This window comes from Schistocerca piceifrons, chromosome 2 (assembly GCF_021461385.2).
Source record: "Schistocerca piceifrons isolate TAMUIC-IGC-003096 chromosome 2, iqSchPice1.1, whole genome shotgun sequence".
NCBI classification, from domain to species: Eukaryota; Metazoa; Arthropoda; class Insecta; order Orthoptera; family Acrididae; genus Schistocerca; species Schistocerca piceifrons.
The window spans coordinates 261,060,444-261,074,402 of NC_060139.1; the positions used below are offsets into that span (position 1 = coordinate 261,060,444).

General features: G+C 36.5%; 1 protein-coding gene across 1 annotated transcript in view; it reads left to right on the forward strand.

Annotated features, from left to right (window-relative positions):
- LOC124776932 (ryanodine receptor) overlaps positions 1–13,604 on the forward strand; it is a 694,095-nt gene extending 680,491 nt beyond the window's left edge. Inside the window, exons 101-105 of the mRNA XM_047252151.1 lie at positions 1,408–1,554; positions 2,505–2,636; positions 3,305–3,461; positions 9,451–9,616; positions 12,710–13,604. Coding sequence (XP_047108107.1) covers positions 1,408–1,554; positions 2,505–2,636; positions 3,305–3,461; positions 9,451–9,616; positions 12,710–12,869 — 762 coding nt within the window. The 3' untranslated portion in view covers positions 12,870–13,604. The remainder of the gene's footprint in view (positions 1–1,407; positions 1,555–2,504; positions 2,637–3,304; positions 3,462–9,450; positions 9,617–12,709) is intronic.
- The last annotated feature ends 355 nt before the right edge of the window (positions 13,605–13,959 follow it).

The window sequence follows — 13,959 nt, forward strand, 5'->3', positions numbered from 1 at the left end:
GAAAGTAATTACTGGCCATAGTTTCAACTCCTACAGCTTTTCACAGCCGACTTGGACCAAAAAGTGTCCTTCACTATTGTACATTAAATTCAGTTTTCAAGATAGAAAAGCTATGTGCCAAGTGCTAAAGTATGCAGCTGCATGTGCATTGCACCTTCATAGAAAAAGATGATTTACTACCTAACACAAAATGAACTGTTCCTCCCTGCAGGATTGTAATGTCATAATTATGTTCAGTTCAGATATCAAAAACACAAGAACAATGACTGCTTGTATACCTCTACGTGAATACAAATTAATCAAAACTTTCCTTCTCGACCCATTTGGGAACAGTGTATGGAGAACTGCAGAGTATTCCTGTTGTTGAAATTATAAAGTAGATTTTTGTGAGCTAATTGGTATTATACTATGAACATCAAATAATTCAAATTTTCCAGTAATTAAATGACAAACACTTATGAGTTGAATAACCTCGTGAATATTCATTGTGTCCTTCTCTGTATGCATTTGAAAGGCCTTCATCTTCCAATACATGTGTCCTCCACACTTGATCAATTATCTTATGGTCAAAAAAACTGATATCTTTAACCACTCATTGCTAAAACAGCTGAAGAAGTGGCCAGTTAGCCTCTCTTTATATTTATGACCATATAGGTATTCTTATAATAGATAAAAAAAATCTACTCATCAAGCAGTGGCAGAACTCCCACATAAAAGACTGTTGTAATTGGAAAGCTTTCGAAGCCAATGGCTCCTTTTTCAGGCAGAAGCGTTGACCAGGAAGGAAGAGGGGTGAAGAAAAAGGATTGGAGAGGTGTAGGAAAAAGGGTAGATTTTGGGAAAGTCACACAGAACCGCGGGTCAAGGGAGACTTACTGTATGGGATGAGAAGGAAAGACTGACTGTTTGACTGATTCTGTCTTTGCTTCTCATCCCTTATGGTAAGTCTCCCCTGACCCGCAGTTCTGGGTGACTTCCCCAAAGTCTACACCTTTTCCTAGACCTCTTGAGTCCTTTTCCTTCACCCCTCTTTCTTCCCCTTCAACCCTTTTGCGTTACAAAGAAGCCACTGGCTCCAAAAGCTTTCCAATAACAACCGCCTTTTATGTGTGTGTTCTGCTGCCACTTGTGGAGTAGATTTTTTATCTATCCAATTAATTAATTTTGTTAATAATTGATTGTTTTCATTGTTACACATTATACTTAAGCTCTAGTCTTTTAAAAAGAAATAGGTAAGAAACAATGAATTCCATTCAATTTTTGTATCCACAACTTGACATGTCGTACATAAGATGAGCACCTGTGCTTAGCTCTGTCTGGAAGTGTCTTGATTTTCTTGATGTGCCAACACATTTAACCTGAACTGTGTACGTTTATGCCAGCATTAATACAAATTTCCATTTTCAGTCATTCCTGTACAGCTTGTGGTACTTCACATTTTCAATACTGGGCAACTTCAACCGTTTCTTCTTTGCGGCACATCTGTTAGATGTAGCTGTGGGTTTCAAGACGCTACGTACGATATTGCAGTCAGTAACACACAATGGAAAACAGGTACTGTGTAGTCACTTACTGCTAATTTATACCTTGCATCACAACTGGTATTTGTGTAAGGTTCAAAGACAGTTTACTTTGTTAGTAAATTAAGACATTGTTGACTTAAGGACAGATATGAGAGAGACAATCATTGAAATTCGTTATACACGAGTCAGGCATAATTCAACTGAATGCAATAAGGCTACTGTTATTTATGTCCAGTACTGAAGTTTCAGTTAATAGTATAGGATATGTCAAAAATTTTGTAGTGAATCTTAACAAAATTTTTGCAACAATTTCCTTGAGTAATGTTACTTGGAAATCTAAAGAAATACAAACACTTTTTGAATATGTATAAGATCATTATGGCTTTTATTGTAACATGAATAAAGGAAAACTGAAATACAAGAGAATAAGGGTTACTTGGAAGTAGAAAGAAGTTTTGTAACTCTAGCAGAGTTTTTCACCAAAATTATAACTAACATTTTTTTCTCATTGTTATTAAAACTTATCTCACCATCAGTTACACATAAAATAATTCTCTGGGTTTATTTGTATATGTACATGCAATTGCAGCAAAACATATGTGTTGATAAAAATTTCTGTGCAAAATAAGGCATCAAACAAGCTTTTTCATCATCAGTAAAGTTCACAAATGGAAACAGCGGGCTGTAAATAAAAACCTACAATGAGCTGTTAACTATTATGCTGTATTACTGAGTAATCGGTGATACTTTTTTACAATAAAAGCAAAATGCATAAGATATACCAATAAGCAAAAAGATAACACTGTCATCAACCCAAATGTTGGTTTGAAAACGTCACTATTTTTTTAGTGTAGGAAATGAAAACATATAAACCCAATGAAGTATTTGAGCACACACAGAGTGTGTGTGTGTGTGTGTGTGTGTGTGTGTGTGTGTGTTTGATGTGTAATGTTAATGTTTTCATTTTTCTCTCTGTTTCAGCTTGTACTGACGGTGATGTTGCTGACAATCGTTGTGTACATCTATACTGTTATTGCCTTTAATTTCTTCAGAAAGTTTTATGTACAAGAGGAGGATGAAGAAGTTGATAAGAAATGCCACGACATGTTAACGGTAAGTATATATTTTATGTCTGTTAATGTAGTTTCTGAGGTTCATTTACAAGTGCAGTTCAGCTAGGCTGCATATATAATTTGTGTAAAATATCCTTGTTATTCTCAACACATCACAGTATACTAAAAATCTGAAATTTCAAAGTAACTTCCATGTGCCCCACATGAAGATCAGCCTGAAAATGTTTGAAAACTAGTTTATGGGAACAAGCAAATTTTCCACAAAATGACTGGTTGTAGCTTTCTGTGTTTATATTAACAGCCCACTCCCGTGCATCACTAAGACTATACTCACTGACCCAGTTGAAGTTACTGTTGCACGCTGTGGTTCCCAGCAGGTTGACACGTGGGACAAGATACGGTTTCATCAAAGATACTGTTATGTTTATTCATGAGGCAGTGCTCAGCAACCACCAATTTTCTTACGTGACACTTTTCAGTATAGACATTGGTATTTTGCACAGTATTACATAGAATGAAATTAGTCGAAAGCTTACAGTAGGCATATGTAAATCAGTATGTGGAGTAGAGCCTATTCTTCTGTCTCATCTCATGTATTGTTTCATAACTGCTACTGTGAATGTGTCTTTATGTTATTAGTTGGCACCAGTGATGACACCTGTTATTTTATTTGGGACTGTGTGTCTCAATAAAATTATTCTTTTGCAGTGTTTCGTGTTCCACCTGTACAAGGGAGTGCGGGCTGGAGGAGGCATCGGTGATGAAATCGAGCCACCAGATGGTGATGACTATGAAGTATATCGCATCATGTTTGACATCACATTCTTCTTTTTTGTCATTGTTATCCTTCTGGCTATCATTCAGGGTAAGAATAATTTCCATATTTCATGAAGATACAACACTTGACCTTTTCCTTGTCCTATCTTTATCATTATTCCTGACAAATTATCCTTTGTCTCCTTGTTCCATACTCTGAGATTGCACCTCCTCAATCCTTCACACTGGGATGTTATTTTCATAATTGTTAATGGTAGCAGCAGATTTTAAGCTTATCTATTATGAATATTTCAGAACCTATAATTGATAACAGTTTTCTGTATTTATATTGAATATATTTCTGCCTCTAAAAAAGTGATTCTTGCAAATAAGCTATCATATCCTTCATTCTTGAAATAGCTGAAGAAAAAGAAAATGAACAGTTTACAGTGATTCCCACATTGGCCAAATGAGAATTTGATTTTAATCTGGCTGGGGTTTTACATGCAAATTGTTTGAGGAAACCGAAAATTAGCTTATTGTTCCAGCAAATATGTTCATTCCACTATATACATATTTTTCTTAGAATGTAAGAAGAGAGAAGGCAGTGAGTCACCTGAGCAGTGGGCTGAGAACACACGGATGAGAAGAGGAAAAAATCTGCAATGGCAGTTTTAAAGATTTTACTAATCTAAATAAACTGTTGGTGAAAAGAATTTTGTCAATAATCAGAAAATTTATTTGGTAGGCATCATAGTTTCGATTTAACGGACATGAATGTTAAGTACATTTGAAATTTTCTTTCATTGCCTTACTTGCAGAACGAAAGATATAGCCTCCAAAAAGAGAAATGAAAATGTGCTTTCATGCTTCATGCAATCTTTCTGACAAAATACCCTCTTGGTTGGTCAGTGAAAAAGTCGAAATATGATGATATTATATTTCCCTATAAATATTATACATCCTACATATAAGAATTTTATATTAAAAAAACCTCAAAGCGGAGACTGAAGGCACTTATAAAACTAAAATGAGAATGTTGATTGTAGCATCAACCTAAAAACTGATGTTTAAGAGAACTACTGTTCTATGATTTTCATTCTACATACTGACATTGTATCACTTGTGTTCATTGCATTATAAAATTAAAGAATTGGAGAGACTGTTCGGTCACTGAACCCTAACATGACATGATTTTTGTCCATTCATGTGTGTGAGATTTAAAAGACAATGAAAACAATCAGTTTGAAAATTAGTGATACAACCTCTTGAACATTTGAATGAACACTAATTGTCTATTTTTGAAATGTTATGCCAGCAGATATTCTTTAAAATTTACATGCCTATAAAACTCCTTTTTACACAAAACTAACTGTATTTGGTATGAGCTCTTACTCCACTGAGCCACTCAATTGATGAAGTCATTTTTTATGAAAATTCTTCTGTTTATTTCATTTTTGGGTATACAATGAAATTCTGTACAGATCACATAAATGCCAAGGTGTTAATTTTATGTGAAAAAAATAGGAGCTAGACTCATGTTGAGTCACTATTAAGCACATGGAAAGTTGTGGTTGCCATCAGAGAGTAGTTGTGGAAAGAGACTGCAGGAGCACTCCAGGTCTCTACTCAGTATGAGTTTCAGAATCAAGAGGAGGTCGAGAGCTGCACATACACAGAGGCCCTCAATCGAGTGCCACAAACTTCCATGGGATTATCTGGTGAAAAGATGGTGTGATGCTGTGTTGACAGCATAGCTTGCCTCTAAGTTTGCAGTTAGTACAGCTGTTTCCTAAGCAGAACTAGTCTGAAGTGCCTCTTCCAAACTGAATATCAACAGAATTTCATAATAGATAAAAATGAAAATTATGGAAATGTGGAATGGGAATTAATTACATTGGTGTACCCATATGCTATTGGGAACTTTTCTCTCTGTTTACTTTTAGTTTGTCAGGAAGTGGACTTCACTAGTTACTTTACACACCTTTAGATGAATAACAGTTTTTCATTCTTTACTACTATTTATAAATGAACATTCTTGTTCAGCAGTAGTTTCACAGGCTGTTAATGGCTCTCTGCGTCTTGCAACTAACTTCCCCAAAATCAGCAACACTGTCGTCTGTTACCTTATTTTACCAACTTGTCTTTGTGTTCGATGATGCCACCTGTATTTTTTTCCTTTTTTGTGTGTGTGTGTGTGTGTGTGTGTGTGTGTGTGTGTGTGTGTGTGTGTGCGTGTGTGTGTACCCACATAACATTTTCTTTGAACATAAAATTCCCAGCCCTATGTTAACATATTTGTCTCATGCATGCATTATACAGCTTTCCTTTCAACATGTTACACTCTCTCTCTGTCTCTCTCTCTCTCTCTCTCTCTCTCTCTCTCTCTCTCTCTATTTTCTTTTGTTCTTTTGAATATTTTTGTACCTTGCTTGCTATGAGGCACATGGGGGTTGTGACAGTAATTGTGTGGACATTTTATAAAGCATATATTGCCGTTTTGATGTTTATTTTAAGATTAGGCATTTTCAGTACAGCCTTAGTAGGCCAGGCTTGATGATGAACCAGTTTGGTTTGAAACTAGTTGCCAAATGTATGTACTGCAACAGTTGGCAGTCTTTTTAATAAATGCTTCATGAAATATTCAAAAAGTTGCTGGTTCCCTGTCAACAAAATATTGAAAAAATATTGAGAAAAAAAAAAAACAAAAAAAAAACTCTGATTTGAGTTGACAAAGCATCTCCATAATACGTGTGTTTTGATTGAACCTATCAGTAACAAATGTAGCAGCACACCTCTGTACAGCATTGATGTCATCCAAACACTCGAATAGTACTCAAGAATGGGTCACACTGGTTTTCTATACACGATCTCCTTCATAGATGAGCTAGGATTTCCTAAAATTCTGCCAATAAACTGAAGTTGAGTATTTTCCTTCCGTACTACTGTCCTGACATGCTCATTCCATTTCATTTTGCTTTGCAGTGTTAGGCACAAATATTTAAATGACATCACTTTGTCAAGCATCACTCTACCAATACTTTATTCAAACAATACAGGATTGTTTTTCCCACTCATCTTCCTTAACTTAAATTTTTCTATGCCATTCATCTCACAAAATAGAAATTCTAAGTCATCCTATGTCATCCTACAATCACTCAGTGACATTTCATGCACTCTGCAGCTGCATCTGCAAAACAGTCTCTGATCGCTGCTCATCCTGTCTTTCAGACCATGAAGTCTGTTGCAAAAACATCCAACCTTTGGCTGGAAAAACAAATTGGTTTCCCCGGAGCATTGGACACCTAATCACTTTCAAAGTAGTTCCCTTGGGACTCCACACTGTTCTCACAGCGGTGCTGCTGTTGTTGGAAGCATGCTGAAAAAGCCTGTTTCAGAGTGAAGTTTAACTTGGCTGTCACTTCTGCTGTGATGTCTTTTCTTGTCTGTGTTCCTTTCAATAGCCTCTTGAATTTGGGAAACAGCTAGATGTTGGATGGGGCCATACCAGGAGAGTATGAAACCTGTTGAAGAACAGGAATCTGATTTTTCACCAAAAATTCTGAACCAAGTGTGAGGAATGTGGTGGAGCATTGTCATGATGGAGGCACCAGTTTCTTGTTGACCGAAAGTCCAATCTCTTGTACTGCACAGCATCTTGTAAATGATGGAGTACATAATCTTTAGTGGTTGTTTGACCCTATGTTGCATACTCATGGTGTACCACACTGGCGCAGTCAAGAAAGCAGTCAGTGTCAATTTCACATTACTGCACATTTGGCAGGCCTTCTTTGGTCTTGGTCATGAGTGCTTTCACTGTGATGACAGTGATTTGGTTTCCAAGTTGTACCTGTACACCCAGAACTTGTGAGCGGTGATTATGGTGTTCACGAAGTCGGGGTGTCTGTCTGTGGACTCCTGTGAGACTTCACCATGAAGTAGCTTTTGTTCCGCTGTCAGCAGCTTCAGCACAATCAGTCACAATGGAATGAGCCGAAAAAATGTTGATGCCCACCTCTTCCACAATTTCTCTGATAGTCACACGACAGTCCCTCATCAGCACAGAATTCACTTGGCAATTACCTGGTCATTTCAGCGTGTTGATGGCCGATTGGAGTGTGGCTCACTCTCCACTGATGTGCAGCCGTCTTGAAACTGGTTGTACCACTCCTTAATCTGTGTGATGCCCGTAGCATCATCACCGAAAGCTGTCTGAATCTTGTGAATAGTATCCACCTGGCTGTTGTCCAGTTTCTGGCAAAATTTGATGCAGGAGTATTGCTCCAGTTGTTCAATCATTTCCCTTGCAATGAAAAACTGACACAAGCACTACACACCAACTCATTCAACTGCTGCTTGCCAGTAGCTGATGCTATTGACAGGTGGGAAAAAATTCATGCATGCACAAGAAGGTTCAAGGTTGGCTCATGGAAGTTTGCTAAATTCAAATTCATCAGCTGTTTGGAAAAATAAATAAATAAATAAATAAAAGTAGGAAGGAAGGTTGGATACTTTACTAACAGACCTCATATAGAGAACAAGAGCAATCCTGTCACGCTTCCCTGGGGCATTCCTGACTGTACTCTTGTCTCTGATGAACACTTGCCATCAAGCACACTGTATTGGGTTGTATTTCTTAAGAAGTCTTCAGCCACTCACATGTCTGGGAACCTATTCCATATGCTTGTACCTTCATTAACTGTCGTTTTGAAGACTGTAACAACCATAAAGTCTTTGTTCACACACTTCTGTCTTCTGTCTAGCTACTGGTCAGTTAGATGATTACATTGTGAATATGTTTGTCTGGAAATATATGCTTATGCTATCTGTCATATAAACTACAGAATCAGACACATTGAAAAATACTTAAAAACTAAATGTTAATACAATGTAGAAGATTTTCAGAAAGAAACAAACATACATGTTTGTCTGTCTCTCTCTCTCTCTCTCTCTCTCTCTCTCTCTCTCTCTCTGTGTCTGTGTGTGTGTGTGTGTGTGTGTGTGTGTGTGTGTGTGTGTGTGCAGGCGCGCACGCGTGCACGCACGTATACACATTCTTTTTATATATCTGTGTGTTCTTTTATATACAGCTATGCAGTCGTAGAACTGTATTCACTGATGAATCACCAATGTTTCATTTGACTTATTGTATGTGATACATCATGTGGCAATAAAAATTCATTCTGTTCTGTTCTAATACACAATCATCATTATTTTCATTACAGTTACATTCTACTTACATTCTCAAATACAGTTTTGCTTGAGACATTTTATAATCATTAATACTTCCCAATATTTCATACATGACATTGCTTATTTCTCTGCCTACAGACTTGTTTCTTTTACTTAGTTCCAAAACCTTAATGCAATAAGTAATAATTCAGCATATTCAACAAGACCCACAATTGAATCCATCAGCCACATTAATTCATAATAGTACACATTTAAGACAGATTAAAATTGTGTGACTTTCTTTCTTGAGGCCAAGCTGTGTGGTGGGTAATAGCATGATGAGCAGCAGTCTTTATAGCGAAGGTAGGAGACATTGACCACAGGCTATAAATAACCTTTCCCAATAAAGTCTTTTACAAAGTAAGCTGCCAATAGGACTGTTTATAGTATTTGAGTACGAGTACATGGCTAAAACAAATATGTGATTATTGGATATGAATCGCTGAAACTTAGTACAATGAAACTTAAAATTTTTGGTGTACATATCTCCTGTTTTGTATGTAATTCCTTGCTGTGACAACAGATGCCCTATTATTAATTTTTTTACTATTATAGATTCTGAATTTAAGGAAATGTACATTTCTGTGTTTGCAGGGCACTTAATAAGTAGTGATTTAGTCGTGTGAATTTGTATTGTAGAAATATTTTGGTACTTCATATGATTACTTTTTTGTACTTCTTGCATTACTGTGAATTCAGCATAATATTCTGATTACATGAACACTGAAACCTCTTATGCAAGGGAAAACATGCACTTTATGCCCAGAAACAGCATGTTTTACATAAACGATAGTGAAGTACACAATTTTCTTGCTATCAGTGAAGTAAGTGAGAACTTTTTGTGAATACATTTTCTCTTGCTACAGGTTTGATCATTGATGCTTTTGGTGAGCTGAGAGATCAGCTGGAAAGTGTAAAAGAAGACATGGAGTCAAACTGCTTTATTTGCGGTATTGGAAAAGATTACTTTGATAAAGTACCACATGGGTTTGACACTCATGTACAACAAGAACATAACTTAGCAAATTATATGTAAGTGTCTAGTTATACCTTATCCTCTTTATAAATTGGTATTTTCAAAGTTGTGAAATTAATTACTTTGATTTCTTGAAAAAATCCTTTTTTGTTCTTGAGCTCATTATTATTTAAAATAAACACTTTATTTTAATGATGATTAGCTAATTTAACCTCCTTGGCCATTATTGAGCAGTGGGGTGGAAAACCAATAAAAAATTTATGGGCAGCTTTATTCATTATTGCCCATAACTTTTTTATTGTTGTTACCACCAGGCTGCTTTATAATGGGGTAATATTAGCTAACTGCCTGTGAAATAATGTGTTTGTTTCTGTAGTGGAACAGGGAAATGGTCAGGCTGCTTTGAGCCATAACTCAACCTTGTTTTTGAAGATACTTTATTTCATAAAATTTTTGTGAATTAAAAAAGGAACATGAATAACACAAAAACTCAATACAATAATGACTTTGACTTATTGTCCATGGATCATGCATGGAATTTCATTATTGAATGATCATGAAAATCATTTAAACATAATTAACTTAGGGTGCATTTCCTGTACATACCTGTAACAATTTAAGTAAAATACACTTAACCTTAATAGTATCAGCTTACCAGCAATTAATTAAGTAAAAGGTGTACAACTTTACTTCCGCCGTTTGCCAATATGTGGCGACAATAATAAGTAGTGATCGAAAGAAACAGACCACAGAAGTCAGGCAGTTAGCTTGGACCTTTGTCAACATAACCTCAGTCAAACATTTGTCGATTTGTGCCTGCATCATAAAGTTGTTTGTGATTGAAAATGTCAGTTTACGAGTCTAATTCCTGTCATTTGCGGGAGGTGTTACTGTTTTGTTTCAATATGAAGAAAACAGCGGCTGAGTCTCATCAGATGCTCTCAAGTACGTATGGTAAGGACGCTATTAGTGAAAGAATGTGTCGTGAATGGTTTCAATGCTTCAAGAATGGTGATTTTAACATCATAGACCAGCACAGTGGTTGAAGAGACAATGTTTTCGAAGATGCAGAATTGGAGGCATTGCTGAGCGAAGACTCGCATCAAACTCAAGAAGAATTTGCACAATTAGTGGGAGTGACACAGCAAGCCATTTTAAAACATCTCAACACTGTGGGCATGATTCAGAAAGAAGGAACTTGGGTCCCGTGTTAGCTGAAACCAAGAGACATTGAACAGCGTTTGTGTGTTTGTGAACAGTTGCTTCAGATGCGAAAACGAAAGGGATTTCTGCATTGCATTGTGACCGGGGTGGGAAATGGGTTCATTACGATAACCCTAAATGCAAAAAATCATGGGGATATCCCAGCCATGCTTCCACGTCGACAGCCAAACTGAATATTCTTGGCTCCAATATCATGCTCTGCATTTGGTGGTACCAGGTACTATGAGGTGTTAAAAACAAATGAAACAATCACAGGTGCTCGTTATCAAACACAGTTAATGCGTTTGAGCAGAGCTTTAAAAGACAAACGGCCACAATACAGCAAGAGGTATGATAAAGTGATTTTGCAGCATGACAACACTCGACCCCACGTTGCAAAAGAGGTCAAAATGTACTTGGAAACAATAAAATGAGAAGAACTACCCCACCCGCCGTATTCTCCAGACAGTGCTCCCTCAGACTATCACCTGGAAAATACTTTGAATGATACATCGGTAACCAATTTGTTTCATTAAAGCCTCAAATGTTGGGGAAAAAACTGCAGAAGCAAAGTTGTAAACCTTGTACAATAATTCATGCCAGATGTGGTATCACAGCTACTTTAACTCTATTAATTTGGCAAATCAGTGAGTTTAGTTAAATGTAAGTTGAATTAACAATGATTAAGATTAATTAAAATTTTAACACCAATGTAATCAATAAAATTGTAATGTCAGTTGGGCTACAGATTCACTTAACTTGTGCTACACATGCAGTATATTTAACAACATACATAGGCTAAAAACCTTCATCACAACTTCACATTTATATGTACAGAGCTACTGAATACTTCCTTCAGCCGTCACTAACAGTCAAGCCCTGCTCCAGCCTCTTTAACAAACTCTATTATCAGTTGCACAATTCCACAAAATACAGTTGTACCTGCAGATCATGCCAGCAAAATTACACCATGAAAATATCTTTTATCACAGTAAGCCCCCCCCCCAAAAAGCAACCGTTACTCAGTTGCTCAATTAAGGCTCCTCCAGCCACAGCTTTAACACATCATTTAAAATATCACTGGCTACAGAAATGAACACCTTGCCACAATTACACATCAGAAGCATTAAAATGATGATAACATCAGCTTAGCTTTACGAATGTGGGGTAATTGTACAAACATTCTCAGCATAACCTCTGCAGTTCTGTTAGATAAAGGCATCACCACTGCCCATCTGCTGGTTCGAGCTAAAGCCACATTCCAGCCAGACACACTATTCAGTAATGTTAAAAACTGCATACAAAAATCTTTTGATTAGCCAGTACAATTCACAATTATTTGGCTGTTCATAAAATATACAGACCATATTAAGTACAAAGATAGTACAGAAATCCCAGGTCCAAGAGATTAGCCTCCTATATCCTGTCAACAGTACATTTGCCCATCGAACTATCATCTTTCCATAGGTGCAGCTGACAAGTCACACACAATGCTCATTGTGCAAAGAAAAACCCGATTTTTTTGGACACACTGCTAGAAGCAAGCTCTATCAGTGCTGCTGCATGGCCTTAGTCGGCAGCATACTTCACTGCCATGGTGCATGCATCATCTAGGCCCATAATTTAAATAATTGGTGCAGATGTGATGTTTCATGATGACACATTTCAACTAAAAAAAAAAAAAAAAAAAAAGGCTTAAGCAGGAAAATGATTTCTTTCAAAAAATTTAATGTGTTTGTAGATCCAAGCATAAAAATAAATAGAATTATTCTGAATTACTTTTGTGTAGTAATGATGTGTTCTTAAAGAATTTTTCAATGTTTGCATATTGATTGATGTATTTGTAAACTGTCAATCATTGTTTACATTTGAGCCATGTCTTAAGATCTGTAGTTTGACATACATTTATCTGTTGGAGTTGCCAAACACTTGTTTTGTTTTCCCAGGTTCTTTTTGATGCACTTAATCAACAAACCAGACACAGAATATACTGGTCAGGAGACCTATGTCTGGAACATGTACCAGCAGAGATGCTGGGACTTCTTCCCTGTCGGTGACTGCTTCAGGAAGCAGTATGAAGAGGAGCTGGGAGGAGGCGGCGGCTAGAGCAGTGTGGTTCCCGGTGGATTCTGTCAACCGACTGCATTACTGCCGTGTGTGAACTGATCTCATTACGCTACTTTTCTGTGTATCATCACAGCATCATCTGAGGGACGTAACTTCTGTGATGTGACATATATGGAGCTGACAGGTGTCAGTTTCATAGTTTTTGGTGGCCTTCAGATAAAATTTCAATCACTTGTCAATTCATACTGCTCGCATCAGTGTACTCACTGTTTCTTACTCTTCTCAACTGTTGAATTTTACCTCATGAAAGGTACAAATAACAGGGCCCACAGGACGTGGAGGAGGAATGTATTGTTCACATTCATTAAAACTGTCATCTTGTTGAATGGTCAGGAAGTGCAATACATAAATTATTTTTTACAATTTTCATAAATTGTCATTACGTCATCCATTTTTATTGTTTTGTTTATGTGACACTATGACAGTGTGACTTTTTTATCAATGTCTGTACCCCAATATAAACTCTGAAAAGAGCTAAGAAAATGAGAGATGTTTTTAAAAAAAATGAAAGAAAAACAGCCAGTCAGTCCAAGGAAATTTATATGGTAATAGAGAGCTGAAGCCAGTCTTTCCTGAAATTGTTCCAGTCTACCACAAAATTTTCAGTTGAATCTCCGATAATTACACTTTTGTTCCTGTTTCATGTGTTTCACTCTCCTGTTCTTGTACTGAATCTATTTTTGATGTCAATAAAAAAAGCAGTATTTGTTACAATACCTTCAAATTTCTTTCCAGATGCATCTTTAATCCTATAATTTTCTACTCTTAAATGAAGTTTATGATAACTTATCTTTCCAGGGCATTAAACAATTTGTTCTTAGAACAGGCAGTGCTGTTTGGTAATGTAGTAATGACTCACAATTGAAACATTTCAGCAGTCTTCAAGAATACTGTGTCATTCACATAGGTAGAACAGGTATAAGGGAAATGATTTCCACATTGAAAAAAATATAGAAATGTAGACACAAAATAGATTTTTACACACTATGCAGCAGCAAGCTTAAGTACATTTAAAATCACCCATTATTGTCCAACACTATCCAATTGTTGACTGAGTTAACTGCACATA